The following is a 24,569-nucleotide window of genomic DNA, read 5'->3' as shown; positions in this document are numbered from 1 at the left end:
GTGAGTCCAAGGTGACCTTTATTGTTCCTGAATAGAGAGACACTTGAGCCTATTTATGCTACGTTCTTAACAGCAGTGACTAGGGAAAGGGGCTTGCTTTATTTAACTTTCTGTTCACAGCATGACAGGTCATTAATGCTGCACAGGACACCATGATAAATCTACATAAGCAAAGGCCTGTCAAGTGTGACCTGCAGGAAGAATGTATGTCTTGGTAAAGGGCTTCCCAGGATCCTCCCCTGGCAAATCCTTGGCTGCTGCAGGTCTTGCCCTCCACTTGAGCCTTCATGGCTGGTCTTTGGAGACTTTGAGGGCTACATCAAGGCTTACTTCACTTGCTCCTTTTCCTTCCTTGCACAGTTGTCTGACGTTAGAAGTCTTTCTCCAGCCAGCAGGGTGTCTCAACTTGTTTATGAAGAGGGAGCTGACAAAAGAAGGTTGAGAAAACAAATGCTGTTGTCTGCTTACCAAGCATGGCTCTGTTATCATCAAAAGAGCCTAGGCTTTGGCATCTCTATGGGGTGGAGAGACTCCAGAGACTTAGGGTGTCCCTTCAGTGCACAGACCTCAGGGAATGGTCTCTGGGCTGCCACGATGCTTTTTCCCCAGGGCAGAGTCAGAAAACCAGAGAATGATAAAGGAGTCCCTACTTTATACACCCAAACCAATGAGGTACAAGTGAAGAAACTGAAGCCAAAGCAGCATGGGACATTTCACTAGGACACAACCCTCACACCTCCAGCTTCTGTGCGAGACAGTGAACCCTGCCAGGAAACTTGTAAAGGTTGAGTAGGTTCAGAGTCCCCAGCACCCAGGCACCCAGGCACCCACCTGAGACAGTAGGTGGCTCCCTACTCTCTACCTGATCCTGGCCTGGAATACACGCCATATTTCCCACATAGAAAACGTGACCTGTGGTCATTGTAACCCAGAACAGAGTTCTCCATGCTAATGAGGTATTATCTAGAGACCCTGAGGATTAAGCCAATAAGCTTCCCACATTCCTCCCTACAAAAGATATTTAATCTCTGGTCCACCCTGAGGAAGTAGTATGCACCCATTTTCCACAATGAACAGTCAATAAACAGTTTGGAACTAAGGACTTTCCATTTCATCACAACCGCCATGGGGAGCATGGAGAAGGTCTTCACCTACAGAGCCACACTGCCTGAGCTGCCTACAGAAGGCCTCAGTGCCCAGACAGCTGCCATGAAGCTAAGGACTTTTGCAAATTAGCGAAGCTGGAGTTCTCCTCCTCCTGGCCCCAGCATCATCACAAATGATGCCTGTGGACCCCCAACTCTGCTCCTGACTCTCAGTGACCCAGTGGCATCTTGATGTTCAGGAGTTCGGGAGACCCCAGTCCCAGGCTCCTCTACATGGGCCTGTGGCCCCTCAACCCTTTGTTCCTGACTCCATGCTGTTTCCAGTGGCAACTGGATGCCCTGGAGCTTAGGAACCCCAGCTTCAGACTCCTATATCTTAGGCTGCATTTTCCCACCTCCTGAGGCGTGTACAGGTGCTTTGCTCGAGCCCAGCACCCGACAGCTACAGGAGCAGCACAAGGTAAACGCAGTCTAGTGTCTCCACGTTTTGTCACCTCTCCAGCAGTGTTTCAAGATAGTTAATCTCTCTGGGCCCCAGTCTCCTGATTTGTCAACTAAGAATAGTAACAGCTATGTGCTGTGGTAGCTTTAAGAGCACTGAGTAAAATGACTCATGGCCAGAGCAAACCTGAGTCTAAAGGAGCAATGCAAGAGATATCACAATATCTGACCTCAAACCGTATGACAGAGAGACAAAGCATCACGATACTGACACAAGGCCTGTAGATCAACACACAAAGAAACAAACCCACACTGCTACAACCAGCTAATTTTTGATAATGCATTATCTAAAAATAAAATAAAGCCTCTTCAACAAATGATGCCACGTAAACTAGGACCACATATGGAAGAATGGAACTAGATCCATCTCTCTCATCCTGCTCCAAAATCTGTCCTAAGTGGATTAAAGATCTAAGTGTAAGAAATGAAACTCTGAGACTGCCAGCAGAGGATACAGCTATAGGCCAGGGCTCTCTAAACACCACTGCAATAGCTCAGGCTATAGCATAGGAGCGAAAACTGACAAATACGATTCCATGAAGTCAAAAGGCTTCAGCGAAACAAGGGAAACAATTGCCAGAGTGAGGAGATAGCCTACAGAATGAGAGGGACTCTTTGACAGGGGTTTAACATCTAGAATGCAGAACTCAAACACTAAAGAAATAACACCCAGTCAATACCTGAGCAGATGTTGGGAACAAACAGTTTTCAAAAGAAGAAATGTAAAAGGCCAAGAAATACTTAGTAAACAAGTTATACTTCTTCATGCTGCTATTCCATTCCATCCCTGTCAGAAAAGGTGCCATAAAGAAAAATGACAACAAATGGTGTCAAGGATAGAGGAACCCTTATTCACTGCTGGTAAAAGTGTAAACTGTGGGAACCAGTATACAATCTTCAGGAGACAATAAATAAATAAATAAATAAACAAACAAACAAACTACTGTGTGACTCCTGAATGGACACCTGATATAGAAAAGTGAACAAACTGAGGCATGTACACAACAGAATCTATTTACCTTAAAGCATAATTAATCATTCATTTATTATGGACACCCAGGTTGGTTCTACAGCCTGGCTGTGGTCTTTCTGACTTAGTCTTCTTTTGATATATATCTAGGAGTGGAATACTGAAGTTCTATCTTCAGTATTTTGGTTTGGTTTGGTTTAATCAAGACAGAGTTTTTCTGTGTAGCCCTGGCTGTCCTAGAACCTGTGCTCTAGACCAGGCTGGCCTCAAACTCAGAGATCTACCTGCCTCTGCCTCCCCAGTGCTGGGATTAAAGAGTAAACTACCATGCACTACTCTATCTTCAGGTTTTTGAGGACCCTTTATACTGATTTCCACAGTAGTTGCTCCAGAGTGTGTGTATGTATATATGTGCGTGTATGTATGTGTGTGCATATGTGTGTGTGCATGTGTGTGTATGTATGTGTGTGTGTCTGTGGAGAGAGAGAAAGAGAGGGAGAGAGAGAGGAAAAGAAGAAGAAGAAGGAGAAGGAGAAGGAGAAGGAGAAGGAGAAGGAGAAGGAGAAGGAGAAGGAGAAGGAGAAGGAGAAGGAGAAGCAGAAGCAGAAGCAGAAGCAGAAGCAGAAGAAGAAAGAAAGAACAATAATAACAACAACAATGGAGGGGCGGGGAGTTTCCCTTTGGTACATCATCTTTGTCACCTCTCATTGTCATTCATTTTCTTGATCACAGCCATCTGATTGGGGTGTGCTGCCACCTTGGTTTGATTTTGATTTGCATATTTTTCTGACAGCTAACCATCTTCCTCCAAATATATATTGTCCATTTGCACTTCTTTTTCCTCCATATTAAACAAAATAAAAATCATTTAAACAACAAGAGACTTGAGTTAAAGGGAAAAATATCTAGGACCCATTTAAAAAGAGTACTTAAAGACACATTGCCCCGCATGTAACAGCAGTGTACAACAAAATCTGTAATGTTTCCTTTTATAATACTAAATGAAACACATTAAAGTTCTCCAACCAGAGTACACAAGGCCTATTAAGCTGTTGGGTTGAGCCAACTGTCATTTCTAACTGAGAACGTTTTTGGCCCTTGGCAGCATTCTAAAGTGAGGTGGTTGTGCGTGTGTTAGGGCCTCTCGCTTGTGAGGGCCTTTCAATCACTGCTGTCCCTCGTCCTCATCCTTCTCCCTCCCTTCAACTAAGCAGATGCATCTGTCTCACCATCTGGCTGTCCATCAAACTAGAAATGGATTGGCCTCATTGACAATCCCTGTCATTCTGGATGGCTTCCATCAGTTTGCTAAATGGCACATGCCTCTCGATTTTCTACTGTCCCACAGAACCACCCTACCCCACACCACTCCACTAACACTGTCACTCTTCTTACTTAGGTGCAAGTGTCTCCTCGGCAGCCATGCCATAAAAAGGCGGCGGGGCCACCCTATAGGAGCTTGTCTCTATCTCTCCTTGGAGAACTTGTTCAACAATTTTGCTCACTTAGTGACTGACAGATTTGGGGGGGGGGGGGTTAATTAATTTGTTTAGCTCTTTCAACATGGTCAACAGTACTCCTTTGTTGGAGACGCAGCTGACAAAGATACCTTCCCATCCTGTCTGCTGTCACTACACTCTAGTGATCTTTCCGTTTGCTATTCAAACACTCTTAAATGTCCTGTTATCCCATGAAAATTATTCTTAATAATGTGTTAATCTGTTATAACTGTCTAATCTGTTTTAAACATATGAAATCCACATCTATGTAAAAGTAGAAAGGAGCAAGTGTTGGGTAAAGGGGAGGATTGTGGCATATGTGGGGGGTGGGGGGACGTCAGTGTGGTCAAAGCACCTGAATGGGGACGCCATTATAAAGCCTCCACTTTTACAATCAATATACACTGATTTTTTTTTTTAATGGCCTGGTTGGTGAGAGTAAAAATGAATGAATTATTTCTATTATTGTCCTCAGTGAAGAGACTAAGGCACTGTGGGGTTAAATATTCTATTCTGCCAAAAGAACTGGGATTGGAACCTAAGAAATTTGACTCCAGGCCACAGATTTGGTCTTAATCCAAAAAATATGTGTTAGCGGTCTCATGGCTTCCCCCTAGTGGCTTATGTGGGAACTGACCAGCCTTGGCCAGTCCAGTCCAGGCTGTGCCTTGCCTTGGCCACATTTGCTCCTCCCTAAAGTTAGGGGAAAAGGCAGCTGAAGTGCATGTGATGTCCAGTCTCTGCTCATTCGAGGCCTGTCTGTGAGGAACAGGAGTGAGGTGAGTGTTCTCATGGCCCCTAGGCTCCCCATCTGAGCCTCTGGGGCCTCCTCTTTCTGCCTCTGCCTCTGTGACTACCCTTTCTGATTTTTGCTCCAGACCTTTCCTTTCCTTGTAGGTTAGACCATCTGGTTATTTATAGAGGTACTTTGCTCCACTGTCCAAGTTCTGAACTTAGATTTGTCCCCCATCTTTGTCATGGCCACCCAATGAGGCAGGTGCTTTCCTTACTCTTGGGCTTCAACAGTAACAGAACCATAGGCCTGACACACCTACTCAAGATCTTGGGACTTTTTAGCCTCTGAAGCCAGGACTTTGACTTCCTGGAATTAAAAAAAAAATGTTGCAATAATATTAACTGTCCACTCAACGGGATTTACGACCATCCAGGAAACCAGCCTCTAGTCATGCCTATGTAGGGTTGTCTTGATTGGTAATGGAGGTTAGAGTATCACCCCCTACTCTGGGTGGCACCATTCCGTGGGCTGCATGAAGAGGTTAACTGAGCACCGCATGTGTTTACCGCTCTGCTTCTTGACAGCGGATGTAATGTAACCCGATGCTGCTGCTGCTGCAACTTCCCATCATGACGGACTCTCATTGGGAACTTTGTGCCAAAATAAGCCCTTTCTCCCTTGAGTTATCAGGGTGTTTTATTACAGCAACGAGAAGAGTAATTAAGATATTCATTATCTGGGCCTTCTACCTACCCTTAGGAAGACCCTACAGTGAACCTTTGAACAGAAAAAACAGCTTGCAAGCATGTTTCTCACACAAGAGAGGACTGTCAGGTACAGAGGCACAGCTGAATGAGGTTCAGGGTCAAGGGCTTCCTGTAGCATCTCGTCCAGCATTTGTTTAAAACATGGGGCCCACCTCTTAGTTGACACACCTTACTGGAACACCATTTGTTTTGATGAATCCAGCATCAGCTTCAGATGATTCCAAGAGTTGTCAGGACCGTAAGTCCCGCCTGCTGTCTGACATGGAAGGCCATTCACTCAAGCACATGCCTTTGGTTAGTTCTTACAGGTGGGGCTACCCGAAGCAGCTCCATGCTAAAACACAGATCTGTGGATGCTTTCCTCTGGTCAGTTTCTGTAAGTGAAAGCCCAAGGTCTAGAGAGGGGCTGATAAGATCAAGGCCAGAGCCTGCCTGGTCCTATCAGTATCCCACAGGAAATAGGAATGGGGAGGCACTGAGCATCTGCATATCATGGCAGACGTAAATAAGGGACAACAGATCTTAGAATACACTGGCTGCCATGAGGAAGACTTGTCATGGCTTGGATTTTTCTGGAAACTCTTCTGGCATCTGATCTTGTTCCCCTCTCCACCCAATACTCTTAGTTAGTTAAAAGCCTTCTTAACAGATGGGAAAAGAAAGACCAGAGAGAGGGAGAACGGGTCTCATAGAAGAGCCACAGGAAGTTGGTGGCTGTGATTATCACCGATCATCAACACGGCAGTCTAGAACCTCTAGACTGATTAACCCTGATCATCAACACAGCGATCTAGAACCTCTAGACTGGGTCTACCTCTGGGTCCATCAAGGTGGTAGATTATAAGTTGAATTGATGGAGATGTGAAGACCCACCCTGGATGTGTCCTCCATTGTTCCACAGGCTGCGATCCAGGATTTACTCAGGACAAAGAAAGAGAAACACAACATTCACCCATGCTTCCTGATCACAGACAGAAAGCGGCCCCATGCTCTTGCTGACATGCCTTCCCTGCCACAACGAATTATACCCTCAAACCAAAAGAAACCCTTCCTTCATTCCACTGCTTATTGTCAGGTATTTGGTCATAGCATTAAGGAAAGTAACTAAGACACTGGCCGAACCACGATTTAAGCCCACCCCTAGCTCCCAGCTCAGCGATGGCTGTTCTGTGAAGTAGGCAGTCCCAGGAGCTCCAGCCTAGCACTTTTCACTATGGAAGAAACTTCTTCAGGAATCTCATTTTAACAAGAATCACTGTGGATAGGAAAGCATCAATGTCACTGTAATCATAATTGCTATGGAGTGAGCTATCTCAATAACCTACCTGTAACATTGGTCAATGAGGAAGATATCCCCCAGTCATACAAACCTTAATAACTGAAGTATAAAATAACTCAGAAACCCCTCTACAGCACCAGCCACCTAGAACCAGACAACTCCAAGAATTTCTCTTTAACATCGATCAGTGAATTGTCCTAGAGACCCACTTACACATAACCCCTCTAGAATGGACTATCTCAGGAAACCCACTGTAATACTACAGAGTTGACTTTCCAGGAGCCCAGCATCAAAAAGATTTATCCAGGCATAGGTTCTGTGGCTCGGGGTTTCATATTCATTTTCAGTACCCTTCCCAAAGCACGTTCAACACCAAAGAGATAGGTAGGATTGTGGGATTCTGGAATGGATATGAGAAAGAAAACTTACTTTTAATCAACCAGTTGATGAAAGAAGCCGGGAAGCTTTTGTTCTGGAAAAACAAAAGAAAACCAGAAAACTCACAGTAAGTGCATACCTATGGTGTGCCAGGCTCTGTGTCTCCTGAAAACCTGACACCAACTTTGCAAATGAGAATAACAGACAAGAAAAGTCGACTAGGAGGTGGGAATGGCTTTGTCCAGGTCAAACATTGAATTTTCACAATTCTGTTGCTAAACTTGGGACTTGAGACTCTGTCCTCAGCTGTGAGGCTGGAGAGACATTGTCTTTGGACAACTGAGGGCTGAGAAGCAGTGGACTGCTGACCCCAAGATCCAGCTTTGTGGTAGAATCCAGAAACTGCCCCAAAGTTCCTGGCCATACCCACAGCCTGGAAAGATTTAGGGTGGGGAGCATATAGCTAAGACCACCAGGACCACTGCCCCAGCACCATGAAGGCTCCATGTATGAACCTGACAAACAATAAACTTGGTTGTTTAAATATTTTAAAATCAAGGACAAATCAGAACAAGCCAATAGTTTTTTGAGTTCCTACTTTGACCTATGTATGCCAGGCACTTTCTCATCTAACCATTGGTTCATATTCATGGTATTAAACACCACCGCTTCAAGTACAGGTTCTGTAATGGGCCAGTAAGACATTGTAAAACTTGCCAGTTAAACCAAGCTATCCCTTTGAACAGCAGATACCAACTCTGGGTATGCTACGATACAGAAAAACATATATGCTGGAAGAGACAGGTGGTGAAAAGTGTGTGCAGCTATGAAAATCACCCCCACCTGACAGACAAGAAAACTGGGGTTCGGAAGTGAGGGTGCAGTGCTCAGGGCTGCACGGTCATTCAAAATCAAACCTCAGGTTGGCTCTCTTGATAGTACAGATTGGGCACACTCCCAGCCAAGGAGGCTTCTCTGAGGAAGAGGAGGAATTGGCTCTTCATACCGTAAAGTCTATGCTATAAGTGCGTTCATACAGCATGGGTTGTGAGGTATCGAGCAGGTTGCTGTTCCCCGGCACCCCAAGTGAGGCGATATCTGACGGAGAGAAGGGGATAGGTGGCATGGAAAGGTCAGAGAAGACACAAAGCTGAGGGAAACTGATGGAAACAGGGGCTTGTAAAACTCACTTGTCACAAGTGGGCACGTCTAAAAGAGAGATCATTCCCCATCTGCTGTGTACTGAAGGCACAGAACCCCACCATCACCCAGGGCAGGGTGGTGGGTGCTCACACCCTGGCAGTGGCAATCCACCTCTCCTACCTACAAGCAGACCTATCCTATCCAGGCCCAGCAGCTTCCTCTCTCCTTCTCCCTGTGCTTGCCATGGCCCTTCCACTCCTCTTCCATTCATCTGCCCTTCTTCCTTCCCTCTTTCTTTCCCTTTATTTTGCCATCTCACTGGCTTATTTTTCCCATTCACTTGGTCACAGTCCATCTCAGCTCCCTTCATCTTCACACACATCTGCTGACAGACCCCACTTTCCATTCCTCGTGTATCCATCAATGATATAGCACACGTGCACACTGCAACACCATTGCTGTTTGTCCGTCAACCCTTCCTTCCATCTTTCCTCAGATTCTTTCATTTGTGTTTTTCCTTCCATTTCCACCACTCCTTCTGTCTTCTGCCGTCCCACTCAACCCCACACTCCCCTCCTCCTAAGTGTTCGTCACTCTCTTGCTATCTCCCTACCAATTTCTCTCATTCCACGTTTCTGCTTCCCCACCCACTCATGCCCACCATAGCCCTTCTTTCCCTTTCCACTCCACACACCAGCAGAATTTATTTGGGGGGAGGTCTATTCTGTACCCAATCTGGACTGTCAGATAAATGAATGGGGGCTGGGAGCAAATTCAACCAAGTCTCTGTCAAGGAGCTCTGGACAATCCAGAAGTAGACATTTCCACACAATACAGTGAATGGCAAATGGGTGCGCCCAAGGCTGTAGGAGTCCCGAGGAGAGGGCTCTGCTAAGGTCACTCCACTAGAGGAGGATGAGAGCACTGGGAACTTAGCTTCTGGAAAGTCCTTGACAGCATGTCCTGAGGTCTCCACTTGATCCCCCAGGAAATGGGAGATCTGAGCTGTAACTCAGAAAGCTCTCTCTAGCAGCTATGTAGGAGTAGGTATAGTTGCTACGGTAGCAGTAGACACAAGAAACCAGTGTTCAGGCAACAGGTCTACTTACTTTTGAGAATGGCCAACTGTTGATTGATGATGTAGAACCAGAATCGGACCACTGGGCACAACTGCAATAGAAAGGATCGGAGACCTTGCTAAGAGGGTCCTTATACATAGCTCACCAGTATAGACATGCTGAATCCTTTGCAATCTAAGATGCTTTGCCAGACAAGTCTCTGACATAGGATGGAGAAAGTCTATCATAAATATGTCACAATCTCCCTCTTACACAGACCTAAGCTGCCTGCTGCACAATTACCCCTCTACCACTGTCTTTTTCTCTGTCCCTTCAGAAGCAGGAGCTTTGACAAAAAACAGGAGAGTGACTCTAGGAGGCTGCATAGCTCAGTAATAAAGCTATTCCACTTGGCTGCCTCTGCTCATGCAGGCTGCTCCCCCACGCCACTAGATACAGCACCTTCTCCACAGCTTGTGCTCAGAGTCCGCCAGGGCCACGTTGTCAGACTTACTATGTTGGGTAAGGAGATGTTCAAGGACCATTTCAACATTGATTCCATCATTGTGGAGAATGTACTGAAAAAAGGAAAGGGAAACATTGGAAATGATCACTGCCACTGAGGGCTTTGAACTTCTCTGCTATTCAATCTTACTAGTGGTTAGGTCTCTGTTGTTAAATCAGTGCTTCTCAACCTGTCGGCTGTGACTCCTTTGGGTATTAAGTGACCCTTTCACAGGGGTCATATATCAGACATCCTTCATATAAGATATTTACATTACAATTCATAAGAGTAGCAAAATTGCAGTTATGAAGTAGCAATGCAAATAATTCTATGTGTGGGGGTCACCACAATGTGGTCACTGCATTGGGGGAGGGTTGAGAACCACTGTTTTGAATTAAGCAACTATGCCTTTTCAGACCTCCCCAGTGAACCTAGCTTAAACCTCTCAGGTAGACCACTAATGTCTTTTTTAATATGCCTTTTATCTACTCTTTTTTAATCCATCCCTGAATCTATGTCCATCCATCCATATATCCATGAATGTGTGCACTCACATACCTTCCATCCATCCATCTATCCATCCATCCATCCATGCATATATCCATGAATGTGTGCACTCACATACCATCCATCCATCCATCCATCCATCCATCCATATATCCATGAATGTGTGCACTCACATACCTTCCATCCATCCATCTATCCATCCATCCATCCATCCACCCATCCATCTACCCACTTCTCATCCAATCAGCTTTCCATTCATTCCCCCCTTCATTTTCACTCACATATTGGGCATGGTCTTGTTTCCAGAGTGTCTCCAGGAACAACAGTGTCTGTTGGCTCAATGTGTGCTGAATAAGTGATGACGCCTATTAGGCAACTTCTGCCTTTCAGAGCTCACACAGACACCTGAGGAGATGGCAGCCCAGCTTCTGCCTTTCAGAGCTCACACAGACACCTGAGGAGATGGCAGCCCAGCTTCTGCCTTTCAGAGCTCACACAGACACCTTGGGAGATGGCAGCCCAGCTTCTGCCTTTCAGAGCTCACACAGACACCTTGGGAGATGGCAGCCCAGCTTCTGCCTTTCAGAGCTCACACAGACACCTTGGGAGATGGCAGCCCAGCAGGAAAAGCAATGTGGCAGAGTTCCTACACAGGATCTCCCCACAAGAGCTTGGAAACATGAGCACCCAGATTTCTCCACAGGTGGGTGCTGCCAGGAAGGTCTGTACTTCTGATCCAGAGGTATCTCCTTCTGCTTGGGATTCCAAGCTCCTTGAGACAGAAGCTTGACTGGAAGCAGGGCATTAAAACACTAGTGGCATAGTTTGATGGCATCTTGGTCAAATTCCATAGAGTCTGATACTACTTCATGCATGGCACCATCCCATGCCATGCCCTGGGTGATGCCCAGATCTCCTGGGTTTGTACCTACCCTGTATTCACTTGAATCCCAATGAATACTATCCGGCAGCTCTTCACGGAAAATGAGATTTGGCCAGGCTCAGTCTGTTGCAAATGCAAGGGGATCTCGATGTCCATATCCACTGTGGAGCCACTGAGAAATGAGAGCACCCTGGTTGCACGGGAGAGGGCTGTTAGAAGCTGAATGCATGTCTGGGAATACTCTAAAAGGTTTCGCTGGAACTTGCAAACAGGTGTGAGCATTTGTGGGTGAGAGGTAACTGATACACATACTTTTAACAAAAGGATTCCTGATGGCCTATATATACTTTTAATTTGTTTTTATTGTATGTATATAGAAAGTCAATGAAATAATCTGTTGGAATAAATGCTTATTCATAGCTCAAGGCTCATTTAAAAAATGAGTCTAGTGAGAAGCCGCCTCTTTCCCTGTCTGCCTAGAACTCTGCCAAACCCATGCACACCTCCGGTATTACTATCTTCTCCTGCACTGATATGCATCTGCACAACCACCCATGTCAAATGTGTGTGTGTGTGTGATGGTATGTGTGTGTATGTGTGATGGTGAATATATGTTATGGTGTGTATGTGGGGGAGAGAAAGAGATGGCATGTATGTGATGGTGTATACATGTGTTGTATATGTGATCAATGTATAATTGTGAGTGTGCGGTGGTGTTTATATGATGATGGTGATGTGTGCATGTATGAGAGATGTTACGTATGTGATGGCGTGTGCATGTGTGGTTGTATTGTGAGATGTGTAATTGTGTGTATGGTGGTGGTGGTGTGTGTGTGTGTGTGTGTGTGTGTGTGTGTGTGTGTGCATGTATTATAATGGTGTGTACCTGAAGCTCATCTATTTGGCTAGACCGGCCAATGAACTTGAGGGATCCACCTCTCTTTGTCCTCACCAGCACTGGGATGACAGGCACAGATTGTGAACCAGATCTGAGTTCATGTCTTCAAGCTTGTGCCATGGGCACTTTTCCAACTGAGCTCTCTCCCCATATCCATGTGTAATCTGACTGAACTTCTCTGAGGTTCTGTCAACTGTTTGGTAAAATGGATGTAATATCTCCCCCTCCCTTAGACGCCTACAGTGTGGATTGAGAAGAGCACTCAAAGAAACTGCTGCCCAGAACCTGGACTGTATGAAGTACTCAAGAATGTTAGAAACATCTTATCACCATCGCCAGCTTTCTGTAAGATAATTTGGCAATGTTTATCAAAGGCTATAAATTATAGGGTAGTGATGTAGCTCGGTAATTGAATGCTTGCCTGGTACATGTGAAGTCCTGGGGGTTATCACCCAGCACAGCAAGTACGTAAGTAAGAAGTAAGTAATAAGCCATAAATTGTGCTCATGAGACTCTCTAATAATTAAAGAATTAGCAGATTTATTATTTGTACCAATCACATAGTTATTTAAAAGAGTGACCTGGTGAACAATCCTGGTGTCTGTCCACAGGATAGCTCACAGGTGCCATTGTGCATATGTGGCATGGAGCGCTTATCGCCTTACAGAATGGTTGTGGGAAAGATCTGCAAAGAAGCCAACTGAGAGCTTAAAGGCCAGTGTCTCTCAGTTGTAAGACTGGAGGAGGTTTTCTTTTGCATTTTAATTTCCTCCCCACATTTGTTTCAACCCAGCCTCAGACTATGGCAGGAAAGCAAAAAGGTCGGTTTCCACTCCTGTCCTGCCTTCACTATCATCGTAAGAAACTGTATACGAATACAGACATTATCAAGATCTTGGGAAAATGCTAAGATGTCTGTTGAAAGAAAAAAAAACCACTCACTATCGAATAAAACCACTAGCTCTCCCTAGGAATTCCCTCCACTCCCTTCTCCTGCTGCAGTCAGCTACTTTGCATCGCCTTGGCCAAATGCCCAACAGAAACACCTTAAGGCAGAAAGTGGGTGTTTTGGTCTCAGTGTTTCAGAGACACCTCGGTTTATCTGCTGGGGAAGGCAGATCAGTGGGATCACATGGTGGAATGCGCTTGCTCATGTCATAGCAGAGCAAGAAGCTGAGGCAGCCGGAGCTCAAGGACCTTCTCAGGCCTGCTTCTAGTGACATACGTTAGCCAGGCAGGCTCTATCACCCAAAGGCTCCACAGCGCCCCAAAATAACGGCAGAGTTCAATGCATAACCCTACAGAGGACAGCTGAGACCCAAACCATAACATTCCCCATTTTGCTCACCCTGAGAAGTTGATAGTCAACTTGGTCTGAAATTTAAGTTCAAGATCGGCTGAGGCAAAGACCTTCCATGACAGCTGGACAATGTCAAAGCGGGTGACATTGAACCTGCACAAGAAGAGTGAAGTGAAGCACAAAAGCCACTTTCTAGGTCTCCTTGGTCCCCTCCTTGGCTGCAGAGGCTTCCCTTCCCTCGATCCCATGCCTGCTCCTTCTATCTTTGATGTTTATTCTGAATTCCATTTCTATAGATCCCAGATTGGGAAAGCATCAGCCAATAACTGATGTTTGTATTTGATTACAATAGTAAAAGAAAACACAGATGCCATATTAAAAACCTTGGCTGACAACTGTGGGATTAGCTTGTCTCAAAGGGGTTCTTTTACTCACTGGGGGATGGATAATAACTAAGGGATAAGTGGTCAGAGCATCTGTGATATGCTTTCCTGGTGTGACTTACAACATAGCAGGGCTCAGACAAACCTTCGTAAAGCCAGAGGATAGACTGTGTTAGAGAAACACTAGGCAGTGACTGACGTTAGAAGAGGAGGTGGTGACCTCTTTCTAAACTTTCTAAAGAACGAGTCAGAACAATGCCTTTCAGGTACCTGGAACCTTCTCTGATCAATGCTTTAGGGAGTCTCAATGAAAAAAAAAAATAAAAAACCATCACCACCACCACCAAAACCCCTCAGACTCACCAGTTGTTGAGTTTCCCAGAATTCATGGTCTTCAGAACATCATTCATGCCAGAGAGACTCCCATGGCCACAAAGGCCACCCAGGGGGCCTTTGCAGACCAGGCCTTCCACAGCCTTGGCCCCTGCTGCCTCCAGGAAGTCATTTTTGATACTAAGTGACACTTTGCCACCCAGGAGCAGCGTTTGTAGCTTTTCCCTTTCTGTGACTAGATTCTGGTTGTTGAGAATAATAGGACCCAACAGCCCTTCCTGGGCCAGCATGTCTTGGCTGAGGACAGGTGTTGGCAACTATTGGTTAAGGAGGTTTTTTAGTTCTCTTTTTAGAGTGCCTTCATATTAACTATGATGAACTAACAGAACCAGCCCCATCATCCACTGGAGTCCCATGTAGACAGGACAGTCAAGTAGTACTTCCTCAGAGACCAGGGTGGTCAGAGACACCAAGCCTTGATCCAAGATGCTAGGTTACAGCCGTCTCCCGACAGAGCTCATAAGAGAGCACACTGGACCTCATAACTCCTACACATTCAGTCTCTTCCTCCCATAGCTGGGAGCCTGTCCACACCCTCTGATATCTAGACCAAGGACAATTATGAATTATAACTTCATTTTTATCCGTGCTTTACAGACTCTGGCACCTAGACAAGCAAGGCTAGGTCATGTGAGATGGAGCTTCACAACTCCACCCCTGAAAACTATAAGGCAGAAAACACTTTTGTCTTATAGATGGAAAGGAATGGCCCTCTTTCTCTCCAAGGCTCCATTATGGCTGCTTATGGCCAAAATGATTAACTCTCTCCAACATGTTCTCCCAGATCAGGGCCTTTTCATGTCTGCCTATGGTGATGAGCCTGTAACTCTCCTTATAAAACTCAAAGGTAGATTCCTGGCAGCACCTTTTAGTGAACCTGTTTTAGTTTCTAACATAAGAATGACCTTGCCTCAGACTTGACATAACCATTATGTAACCTATACTCAGAGGAATCAGAGACAGAAGATACTCTAAACCTAAACTAATCATGACTGTGGAGTGGTCATTCGTCTAGATTGGCCATGGCCATTGATGAGCTAAAACCCAGGTAGACCATTTACTAATCCTGTTCTAGACTGACTAAGTCCTGAGATAACCCAACTTCAAGCTGAACATCCATTGACATTCCTTCAAAACTATTAGATGACCTAAAGCCACAGTGGACATTAATTGGTTCTGATCAAATCTTCCAGAAGATTGACCCAGCACCATTTTGACCACAGCAATCAGAATGACCTATTGTCAGTCCAACCATTTGTTAAAACTGTTCATATTGATCCACATCACCAGATGACCCAGTCCAAGGCTGACTATTTGTTGACCTTGATTCTGATTGACCTAGGCCACCAGGTGACACAGCCTCGGACTGACCAGAGCCACCACCTCAGACCTGGAAGCATGTCCTGAATGGAAAGCTCATGACACCCACCAGCAAAGGGCTAGACTCTCTTGAGCACCTGTAGCCATAGTGACCAGGACTGTTTATACTCTTTTGACCCAACTGCCCAAAGGATACTTGACTGGTAATGCCATTTGTGTCCAAGTCTCCTGTAATATTCATCTCAGGCTGAACAATTTTACCCACAATGTCTGGATTGATCTCAGGGATCTTTACAGGTGAAGTAACGGTCATAGGAGCTGGGATTTTTCCACTGTCATCTCCCAGATTAATGTATTCACCTTTATCATCATTCAGAAATCCTGTATCCAATCCTGTATCACCGCCTCCACTTTTGATGCCTGCTGAGACAAAGACATATGGCTGAGTCCTGGGGCACAAGCTCCCATTGGGGACAGAAAAATAGGTGTTCCATGCTAGCAGTGGCCAAACCCTGGAGCCAGGTTCCTTGGGAAAGAAAAACCAAGGTTCAGGCTTGCACATGAACCCAGGAGGCAAGGAAAGACTAGATACATGAAAAACACACTGGGTCATCCCTGACGGAACAGAGGTGTATGAAGAGAAGACAAATGAGCAGTGGTGCTCTGACAAACAGAGTAAAGCCTCAAAGGGGGACTGACTGCTTTGGTTGCTCATGCTTCCCAGATCTTAATTTGTCAATTAAATTTCCTCTCTCTGCTTTGCTCACTGCTATTCTTGTCTTTAATTGGCACAATGTGGCAGGTGGCTGAGCCTACAATATTGGAGCTGCCAGAGCTCAGGGTTTTGCTCTTTAGGGCAAAGTTTCATGAGTTTGAGATCATTAGAACTGAAGGCTAGAAAGACCTACCTGGGAAGTGGGTACAAAACAAAAATATGTTGAGATGATCAATAAAGGGAAGAAAGTAGTTTACTAGATCTAGATGCCAAGATGTGCCCCCAAAAGGGACAAGGTGTCTCTGGGGGGAGGGTACAGTGCCTCCAAAAGCACCCAGAGATACTGGCAAATCTACATTATTCTGGTTGGTCAGATACACTAAGAGGTGTCAGTTTGTCTCTTTGGGGGATTCCTTGGATGGAACTCCCAAGAAGGCTGGGGTAGCTCACCTGATTCAGAGATGGAATCTTCCAATAAAGCATGGCTTCTGCTAAGCAGGCAGCCAAGGAAGAGGAATGTCCACAGGAGTCTCATGTTCACCGCAAACACCTGTGGAGACAATGGTTGGCAGATGGAGTAACAGTAGCCTGTGACCCCAGAATCCTGGGGTCTTATGCAAACTCACAATCATTCTCTATGTGGTTTAGCCAAGCCTCAGTTTCCCCATCTGTAAAAGCAACCACTTCTTACTTTCTTTATTTGGAAGATCCTGGCATCGGAGGTGGTGGGGGAAACCCTCTAGGCAGTGAGCTCCTCTGCCTGAGTAGTTAAAGTTGGGAGGGTGTGGGATTTTTTCCTTCAAGTTTGTTGTATGACAGTTACGATGGTAAGTCCTTTTAAGACAGAATTCTGGGAAGAAATAAAGTATAGGGATGTAAAATGAGTCCCCCAAGACCACACAGCTGGTGACAGAGAAGAAGCCAAAGCCAGGCAGGCTGAGCCCAGAACCCAACTGTTATATAACAGGGAAGCTGGCAGAAGTGGTTGGTCACAGAAGCTGCCCTATCCTGAGGACCTACTCGGCACTAGTTCACATGCTAAGTGCCTTTTGTTTACTACTTAGCAGAATTAAATCCTTCTAACAACCCTAAGATGAAATGGAAACAAAATGAGCTGGCAATGGTCCCTCCGTGGCTAATGGTAGAGCTAGGACAACCAAGATGTTATTGTGTGAATTCACTCTTAGCTATTTGGGCCAGAGGGTGAGGGATGGTGGGGTAGGTTTTCAGAACTTTTCAGAGACGGTCACATGGTAGTCTTCTTATCCTGTGTGTGTGCTTACAGTATCTCTGATGCTCCTCCCACCAAGAGATGGAGGCTATGTTTCCTACCCCTAAATCTAGATGGGTGAGGGTTGATGATCACCCCAAAGAATGGAGCACACATAAGTGACTTCGTGACCCAGTGGCTATGGCATCAAAAGGGCATGGCGTCTATTCTATCTTTTCTTTTCCCTCTCCCTCCCTGCTTGCCTTTCAAACTTCACATAGTAAGAGAGTGTAGGCCACAAGGAAAGTGCCTTGGCCATGATGGAATTAAATGTTCAAGTACCTTAAGAGATGTCAAGCAACCCTCATGAAAGAAAGAGATCATTAGGATATGGCTTAGTGCAATGGTTCAAGGGTGTAGCCCTTCTGATGCTGGATGGGGAATAGAGCCATGCTACTCTTCAGCCGCCCTCTCAGGAGAACCAGGGAATCCCACGCCAATGCAAAATGGAGTTACACGTCAAAGTGTCATGTCCTTTTGACATGGTTGGTTTGACCACTCCTGTGTCTGCAGCCTCTGAAGTAAGGTCTAGCTTACAGCACTGAGAACTAGGGGAGGGACTAAAGTTCTTGGATTTAATATGCTGGCAACTTGTTCAAAATCTTAAAATCAGTTAAATATACTTTGTTATCACATGTGTCTTACACACATCTCTCCTGGTATTGTGAGCTTGAGAAGTAAGCCTAGGCCGCCATGAGGAACTGAGCCAGATGGAGGAGACAGTAGCCTCTGAGAGCCTGAAGGTTGAGGAAAGGATGAGAGCAGAAGGAGGACAGGCATGGAACAGTGGAGTTAGGGGTGCATCTGATGCTAGCCTGAAGGTCCTGAACCTGTAGCCTCAGACAGGATGATGGCAAGTGGGGGCGGGGGTGGGGAGATAGATAGGGCTAGAGCTAGGGCTAGGGTTAGGGTCGAGCTCCCATGGCCCAAAATGCTAAGAAGGTTGATATGTGAGGACCTTTCTTACAGACTATGTGAGGGGGGACATCAGGACAAGACCACAATAGGAGGACATATTTGGTGCCATGTTGTCCCCTGTGAAAAGTACTTAGAAACAACTTTGACTAAAAAGCCTTCATCATTCGCTTGGGCCCTTGACTTACTTTGGATTTAAGAGGAAAGCTCAGGGAATTGTCTACCTGCCAACTGAGAGCAATCATCCATAATGATAAGGTTATACCCTAGAGCAAAATTTATCTTATGAGAACCAGCCAGATCACTTCAAGTGTTGGCAGGGGTAAAGACTTCTCTGACCAAGTCACCTGTCAGAACCAGAGCTGAGACAATGATCAACCAACCCACATCTTGACCAGGGCTTCCCAATTGTTCATACCCTTTGCCTCATGCCCCATGTCCTAGTAGGCATTAATTGTCAACTTGACTCAATATAAAATCAGCTGGGGGGAAATTCTCAATGGAGTAATTGTCTTTATCAGGTTAGCCTGTGGACATGGCTATGGGAAAGTTGTCTTGATTATCAACTGATGCAGGAGGCCTGGACCACTCCGGGTGGCATCATTCCTACTCATGTGGTCCTAGGCTCTACAGAGGTTACGGATTGTGACAGCAAGCAATGTTTCTCCATGGCTTCTGCTTTGAGTTCCTGCCTGCACTTCCATCAGTGATGCATTGTGAACTGTCCTAAGCCAAATCAATCCTCTTCTTAAGTTACTTTTGATCACAGGGTTTTTAGCACAGAAAAAAAAAGAAAGTCTCCTGGACTCTGAAGGGACCAGTCCTTCTTCCGGCCCACTCTGGTGATGATGGGTATTGTAAGTTAATTTCTATTGCTGTAAGCAGCATAGAGGTGGAAGGATTTGTTTGGCTGACTGTCCTATTCCAGAGTCCATTGCTGTATAGAAAAGCCAAGGCAGGAACTAAAGGTTCCACACCCATAGCCAAGAGTAAGCATGTGGACTGTGACTTGCAGGTTTGCTGTTTAGTGCTCTGCTTGTCTTCTCTACTCTTATGTAGTTTAGGGCCAAGCCCATGGAGTGGTGGCACCTACATCCAGAATGGGTCTTCCCACTACAATTAACAGTCCCTGTAGACATGCCCATAGGCTGACCTGATCTAGATAATTCCTCAACAGACATCATTCTCAGGTGATTCTAGGTTGTGGCAAGTTGACATTGAAACCAAACAATAAGTGATTAGGGTCTTAGTGAGTATCAGTGGTATACAGCCCTATGACATGCCTCATGTCTCATAAAAATCACATCATGAGAGCCTATCTCGTTGCTGTAGGGGGAGGTGCTGATAGTAAGATCTGGTTCCCTAACTGGTTCTTGATTTGGTCAATAAAGGAGGCAGGGAGCCAATTGCTGGGTGAAAGGGACAGGTGGGACTTTTAGGTTCCAGGGGGGAAAAGAGAAGCAGGGAAAGAGAAAGGGCTTTTATTGTCATGCATTGGAGTGAGACAAACGCAACAGTCATTCATATAAAGCCTTGGGGCAGCTCGGGCCTACAGCCTCCGCCTTAGACCAGGATGGAGGAGGTTGGCAGGAGCTAGCTGTTACAGGCTAGCTGATAAGTTTAGAGCAGGTGGCGATTCTGTGCCCAGCAATTGTGCTAGCAGGCAAATTCTAAAGTAATAAAGCTGTCTGAGTGTTTTTATCCTCAGAGCAAAGGTGGGTAGAAGAGAGAAGCCGGTTTGGGGACCGTTGAGCTTGATCGGGGCTAAGCCCGATGGAGCAAACAGAACTGGGAGGGGCCAGAGCGCGGTCACCAATCCTTGAGCCAAGGTGGCAGCCAATCTGGAGCTGAGCCGGTAGGGGCTGGGAGCGCGATTGCAGCTCCGGGAAAGGCAGTAGCATTCCAGACAATCAAATAACCCTATTAAAAATGGGGTACAGAGCTAAACAAATAATTCTCAACTGAGGAAACTCTAATGATCGAAAAGCACCTAAAGGAATGTCCAGCATCCTTAGTCATCACAGAAATGCAAATCAAAACAACCCTGGGATTCCACCTCACACCAGTCAGAATGGCTAAGATCAAAAAAACTCAGGTGACTGCAGATGCTGGAGAGGATGTGGAGAAAGAGTAACACTCCTCCATTGCTGGTGGGATTGCAAGCTGATACAACCGCTCTGGAAATCAGTCTGGAGATTCCTCAGAAAACTGGGGGGGATGGGATAAGTGGTTTCTGGGGGGTGGGAATGGGGAAAAGGGTTAACATCTGAAATGTAAATAAATAAAATATCCAATTAAAAAAGAATTTGCAAAAAAAAAAAAGTACACACAACCCATTGCTGAATTGGAAGGGAGTCCAGCAGTTCAGGAGAGGTGCACATAGGGTTTGGTCACTCACACTCCACACAATTGGAGTTTCCTGAGCCATGTAAGAGGGACTAGGTGACCCTTTTGTGGCACTCTGAGGAGGACTTTCTATTATGCAGCAACAATCTCAAACATTCCCCTAGCATCCATTCTGGCTAATCCACCAAAATGAGCATGAAGCCCAGAAGAGCATGGTGGGAATCTTCACCTCCTCCTAGAATTCCTTAAAATGACTAAGTAGCAAACACATGGCTGCTTGACTTTTGCACACTTTCAATATATCACGTAATAAAATTGCTATTCTTGTCATGCCTGATTAAAACATGTGTGTATGAAGTAACAAATGTTTGGGTATGGTTTTAGGTCTTCCTTGTACATTAACGTACAGGGGCTGCTGCCTCTGCATTTTCGTTCATTCCTACCCTCCATGCGGATTTCGTCTGTTACTCGAGGTTCCCCTTTGTCTCAACCAGGGTCTCGCTGCCATTCAGGAGCTTCTCTATTAGCTTGGGGCTAGAGAATAAAGAACAAAACTGGTCCTTTTAAAGCCAAGTTACTGTTGGCTGCTAAGATGCTTGCAAACAGGCACTGTCAAACTTGCCTGTGCAGACAGGTGGCCTTAATGTGTCCCATTCCTTCATAAATACCATCCAGATTCAGCTAGACTTTGTGATATATTTGAGACCACTAACAACTGTGCTTTCATAAATTACTAATGTGTAGAGAGATGGTTTCTAAGATCGCTTTTCTCTAGGTCTTCCTTCCCTAAGACTAAGGCTATTGAGATAAATACTAATTAGCAGAAATGAAGAGAGGCTTAGTGATAAGAGCACTGGCTGCTCTCCCAGAGCGCCACGGTTCAGTTCCCAGCACCAACATGGTAGCTTCCAACCATCTATAACTCCCCAGGGGATCTAAGTCCTCAAGCTGGCCTCTGTGGGCACTGCACATATGTAGTGCATATAAGCATACAGAGTCAAACATCCATACACATAAAATAAAAATTTAAAAATCTAACATATTCAGAAAATATGAAGAATTAAGATGAACATTAATGAGAAAAATAAAATATGTAATAAAAATATTTTTTCTGAATTCAATTGTTGTAGGAAGTATTTCAAAATAAATTTAAGTTTCCTAAAGTCAAGATGCAATGCACTGGTGAAAACTGAACGGAGCTGAATTATCTGTGTCTAAAGCATCAAGGCATTCTCAAGAATATTGTTTTGCTCTTAGTGACATTTGAAAACAATTGACTTGAAGGACAAAGGTTTATGCCTTATCAAAGTGATTGTGGTTTTTCTGACTTTGTCAACTTTGAACTACTCAGGAAATCAAGTCAAAGCCAAGGGTCACTTAAGTAGTCTGTTTATGTTAGTATTTCAAACACCCACCTTGTAAGCAATCACTCAGAAATTTTTAATATAGCCAATACCATACGTATACATTGCTAAAAGTGCATAGAACTGTATGTCTATCCCAGCACTTGGGAGGCAGAGGCAGGCAGATTTCTGAGTTCGAGGCCAGCCTGGTCTACAGAGTGAGCTCCAGGACAGCCAGGGCTACACAGAGAAACCCTGTCTCGAAAAACAAAAACCAAAAAACAAAACAAAAAACACACAAAAAAACAAAACAACAAAAAAGAACTGTATGTCTAAACTTTGTCCAAGTCTTTTGCAAAACCTTATGGAATTAAAAGCATGTGAGTTACGTATACCAAAAGTAGCCAACAAACGCTTGTTTTATGCACTATTTATGGTATCTGAACCTTCAATACATGAAATGACAAGAAGGAAGGAAGGAAGGAAGGAAGGAAGGAAGGAAGGATAAGAGAATGGAGACAGTCGCTCATGGCTCCTTGGTCATCTGGACCACACCATCTCAATTTTGAATACTGCATCTCATTAGCTCAAAGACGTGGTTTTTCCATATTTTACCCTAAAGTAGGATTGCATTTCACAAATGGATGCATATATAGGAGCATGGCTGCTACGCAACTGATGACATTTCAGTCCCTTCTGAAGGACCCTGAAGATGAAGTAGATGGAAAGGATTGCTCTTATAAATTGGACAGATAAATGGAGTTAATACAGCTATTGTTGTTAAAGACCCAACTTAGTAATTGCCCCAACAACAGCTCTTGGCTCATGAACTCAGTGGTCCCCATCCACTGCTGAAGCTGGAAATCAAATGACTTTGTGAGTGCGGTACTTGTGTTGACGTAGCAAGAAGCATCCCTGTTCTCACTGACCCCACTGAACGATGACAATGAGAAAGATGCTGTTTAAGTGCCAGGCCCTGAGCTGGCACTTGGTTCACTTCAGGAAAAGAGAGCACTGTCTTCAGTTCAACAAAGCTAGTCTGGCTTTTATACACTTACAGAATCATTATTTTTAACTGGCAGAGAAAGAAACCTGATCCCAACAATGTTAGAGGCAACAATTTCAGGGCAACATACATGTCTGTGCCCTGGAAATATCTGCATAGAGATAAGCTAGAAGGCACAAGAGTCCTGGGCTTGTCTGATTTTATCTCTCTGAAGTATGGTGTCAGCTGTTTTGACAGGCATAATATTCAAAGGTGAGGGTTCCCATCTCAATGTCCCAGGGTGGCCTGGAAGGTCAGTGACAAGGCGGGATGGACCCCAGAACTCAAGTCCCTACTCACCCAAATACTCTCCTTGCTTTGGGAGTGGGGATATAGGGACCTTACCTGGGTTACAGCTCTAGCCACTTAGGACATGTGGGTCTCTTGCACCTGCCTCCAAAGTGAAGGCAGAGAGAGCACTTAAATAGTAGGTGGCCCAGTCCAAGGGACTGGTCAGGAAAGGGGGCTGGGCCAATGTACCAGAGACCTGAGCAGGCTGTTGGAAGATGGGCCACTTCTGATAATACAGAACAGAGGTGAGGCAGGCAGGGTTGTGCCCTGGGGACCTGAGGAGAATGAGACCATAGGTCATACATATCAGTGACTTGGACAGGAATGTGACTTCCTGAAATTGCAGAAATCCAGACTAGCTTAAGTGCATCTGTGTGTTCATAGTTGTGTCAATGCCTGTGTGTCTGTGTGTGTGATTGGGGTGAAAGTAGCAATGTCTCTGTTCTGTTTAAATATCTGCAAAACATCAGAAAGAGTTTTCAGCTTGGCCTGATCCCCCAGAGTACCCTAACCATCCAAGCAATCAGTCCTGATTATCACATGAGCTCTTGAGAGTCTCTATGCCAGAAGAAGAGTTTCTGTCATGGAGGAAACTGTTTCCTCCTGTGAGGATCTGACTGTTCCTTAGAGACACCCTGAAATTACCTCAGAATTCTGCTCACACATCCCTGAGAGGATACATGAATTCTTAAAGAATCTTAATCTGGTTTGTCTTTCTTTTCCTTTTGGGTGTGATGGGGACAGAGCTGAATGTCAGAGGGACATGTCATTGCTTCTGTGAGAAAGTAAAAGACTACCACAGCTCCTGCTAGTCTTGTGGGGACTCCAGGGACCTAAGAATGTTCCCATTGTGGGGTATTCACCAGAGAAGACTGCTTGGATGTGGGTTTAAGCCAATAGAAAGTCCATATTAGCAGGCCAGTGGCTACACTGGGTGCTGGGGATCCCAGAATAGCCTAAGTCTTTCCCAGGGTGAACTTTAAGCACTGACTGGGCATGGCTGGCAGACCTCTGTGTG

The 24,569-nt window shown here is 45.3% G+C and overlaps 1 protein-coding gene across 4 annotated transcripts; it reads right to left on the bottom strand.

Annotated features, from left to right (window-relative positions):
- Positions 1 to 23,711, bottom strand: LOC117704548 (uncharacterized). 4 transcript variants are annotated; one of them, XM_076930037.1, is made up of 12 exons: positions 23,606 to 23,706; positions 17,033 to 17,191; positions 16,792 to 16,891; positions 15,823 to 16,049; positions 14,277 to 14,563; positions 13,579 to 13,683; positions 11,382 to 11,522; positions 9,952 to 10,015; positions 9,489 to 9,549; positions 8,243 to 8,334; positions 7,288 to 7,330; positions 1 to 424 (listed from the first exon to the last, which is right to left on the bottom strand). In XM_076930037.1, the coding sequence occupies exons 3-12, from the start codon at positions 16,874 to 16,876 to the stop codon at positions 411 to 413; spliced, it is 1,119 nt and encodes a 372-aa protein (XP_076786152.1). In that variant the 5' UTR covers positions 16,877 to 16,891; positions 17,033 to 17,191; positions 23,606 to 23,706; the 3' UTR covers positions 1 to 410. The 4 variants fall into 4 exon arrangements, with proteins under 4 accessions (XP_076786152.1, XP_076786153.1, XP_076786151.1 ...); XM_076930038.1 differs by having other exon boundaries at positions 15,823 to 16,046; positions 23,606 to 23,705; XM_076930036.1 differs by lacking the exon at positions 17,033 to 17,191 and having other exon boundaries at positions 23,606 to 23,711.
- Positions 23,712 to 24,569: the final 858 nt, after the last annotated feature.

This window comes from Arvicanthis niloticus, chromosome 2, assembly GCF_011762505.2.
Source record: "Arvicanthis niloticus isolate mArvNil1 chromosome 2, mArvNil1.pat.X, whole genome shotgun sequence".
In the NCBI taxonomy this organism is placed as follows: Eukaryota; Metazoa; Chordata; class Mammalia; order Rodentia; family Muridae; genus Arvicanthis; species Arvicanthis niloticus.
This window is presented reverse-complemented; position numbering and strand designations above follow the sequence as displayed.

What these genes read in the sequence shown, in the direction of transcription:
- LOC117704548 (XM_076930036.1), bottom strand. Translation starts at nt 16,876, where the DNA reads ATGAGACTCCTGTGGACATTCCTCTTCCTTGGCTGCCTGCTTAGCAGA. An exon ending in GGGATTCAAGTGAATACAGG is followed by an intron (nt 10,016 to 11,381) that starts GTAGGTACAAAC and finishes TCCTTTTTTCAG; the next exon opens with TACATTCTCCACAATGATGG. An exon ending in CTTATAGCATAGACTTTACG is followed by an intron (nt 7,331 to 8,242) that starts GTATGAAGAGCC and finishes TTGTTTTTCCAG; the next exon opens with AACAAAAGCTTCCCGGCTTC.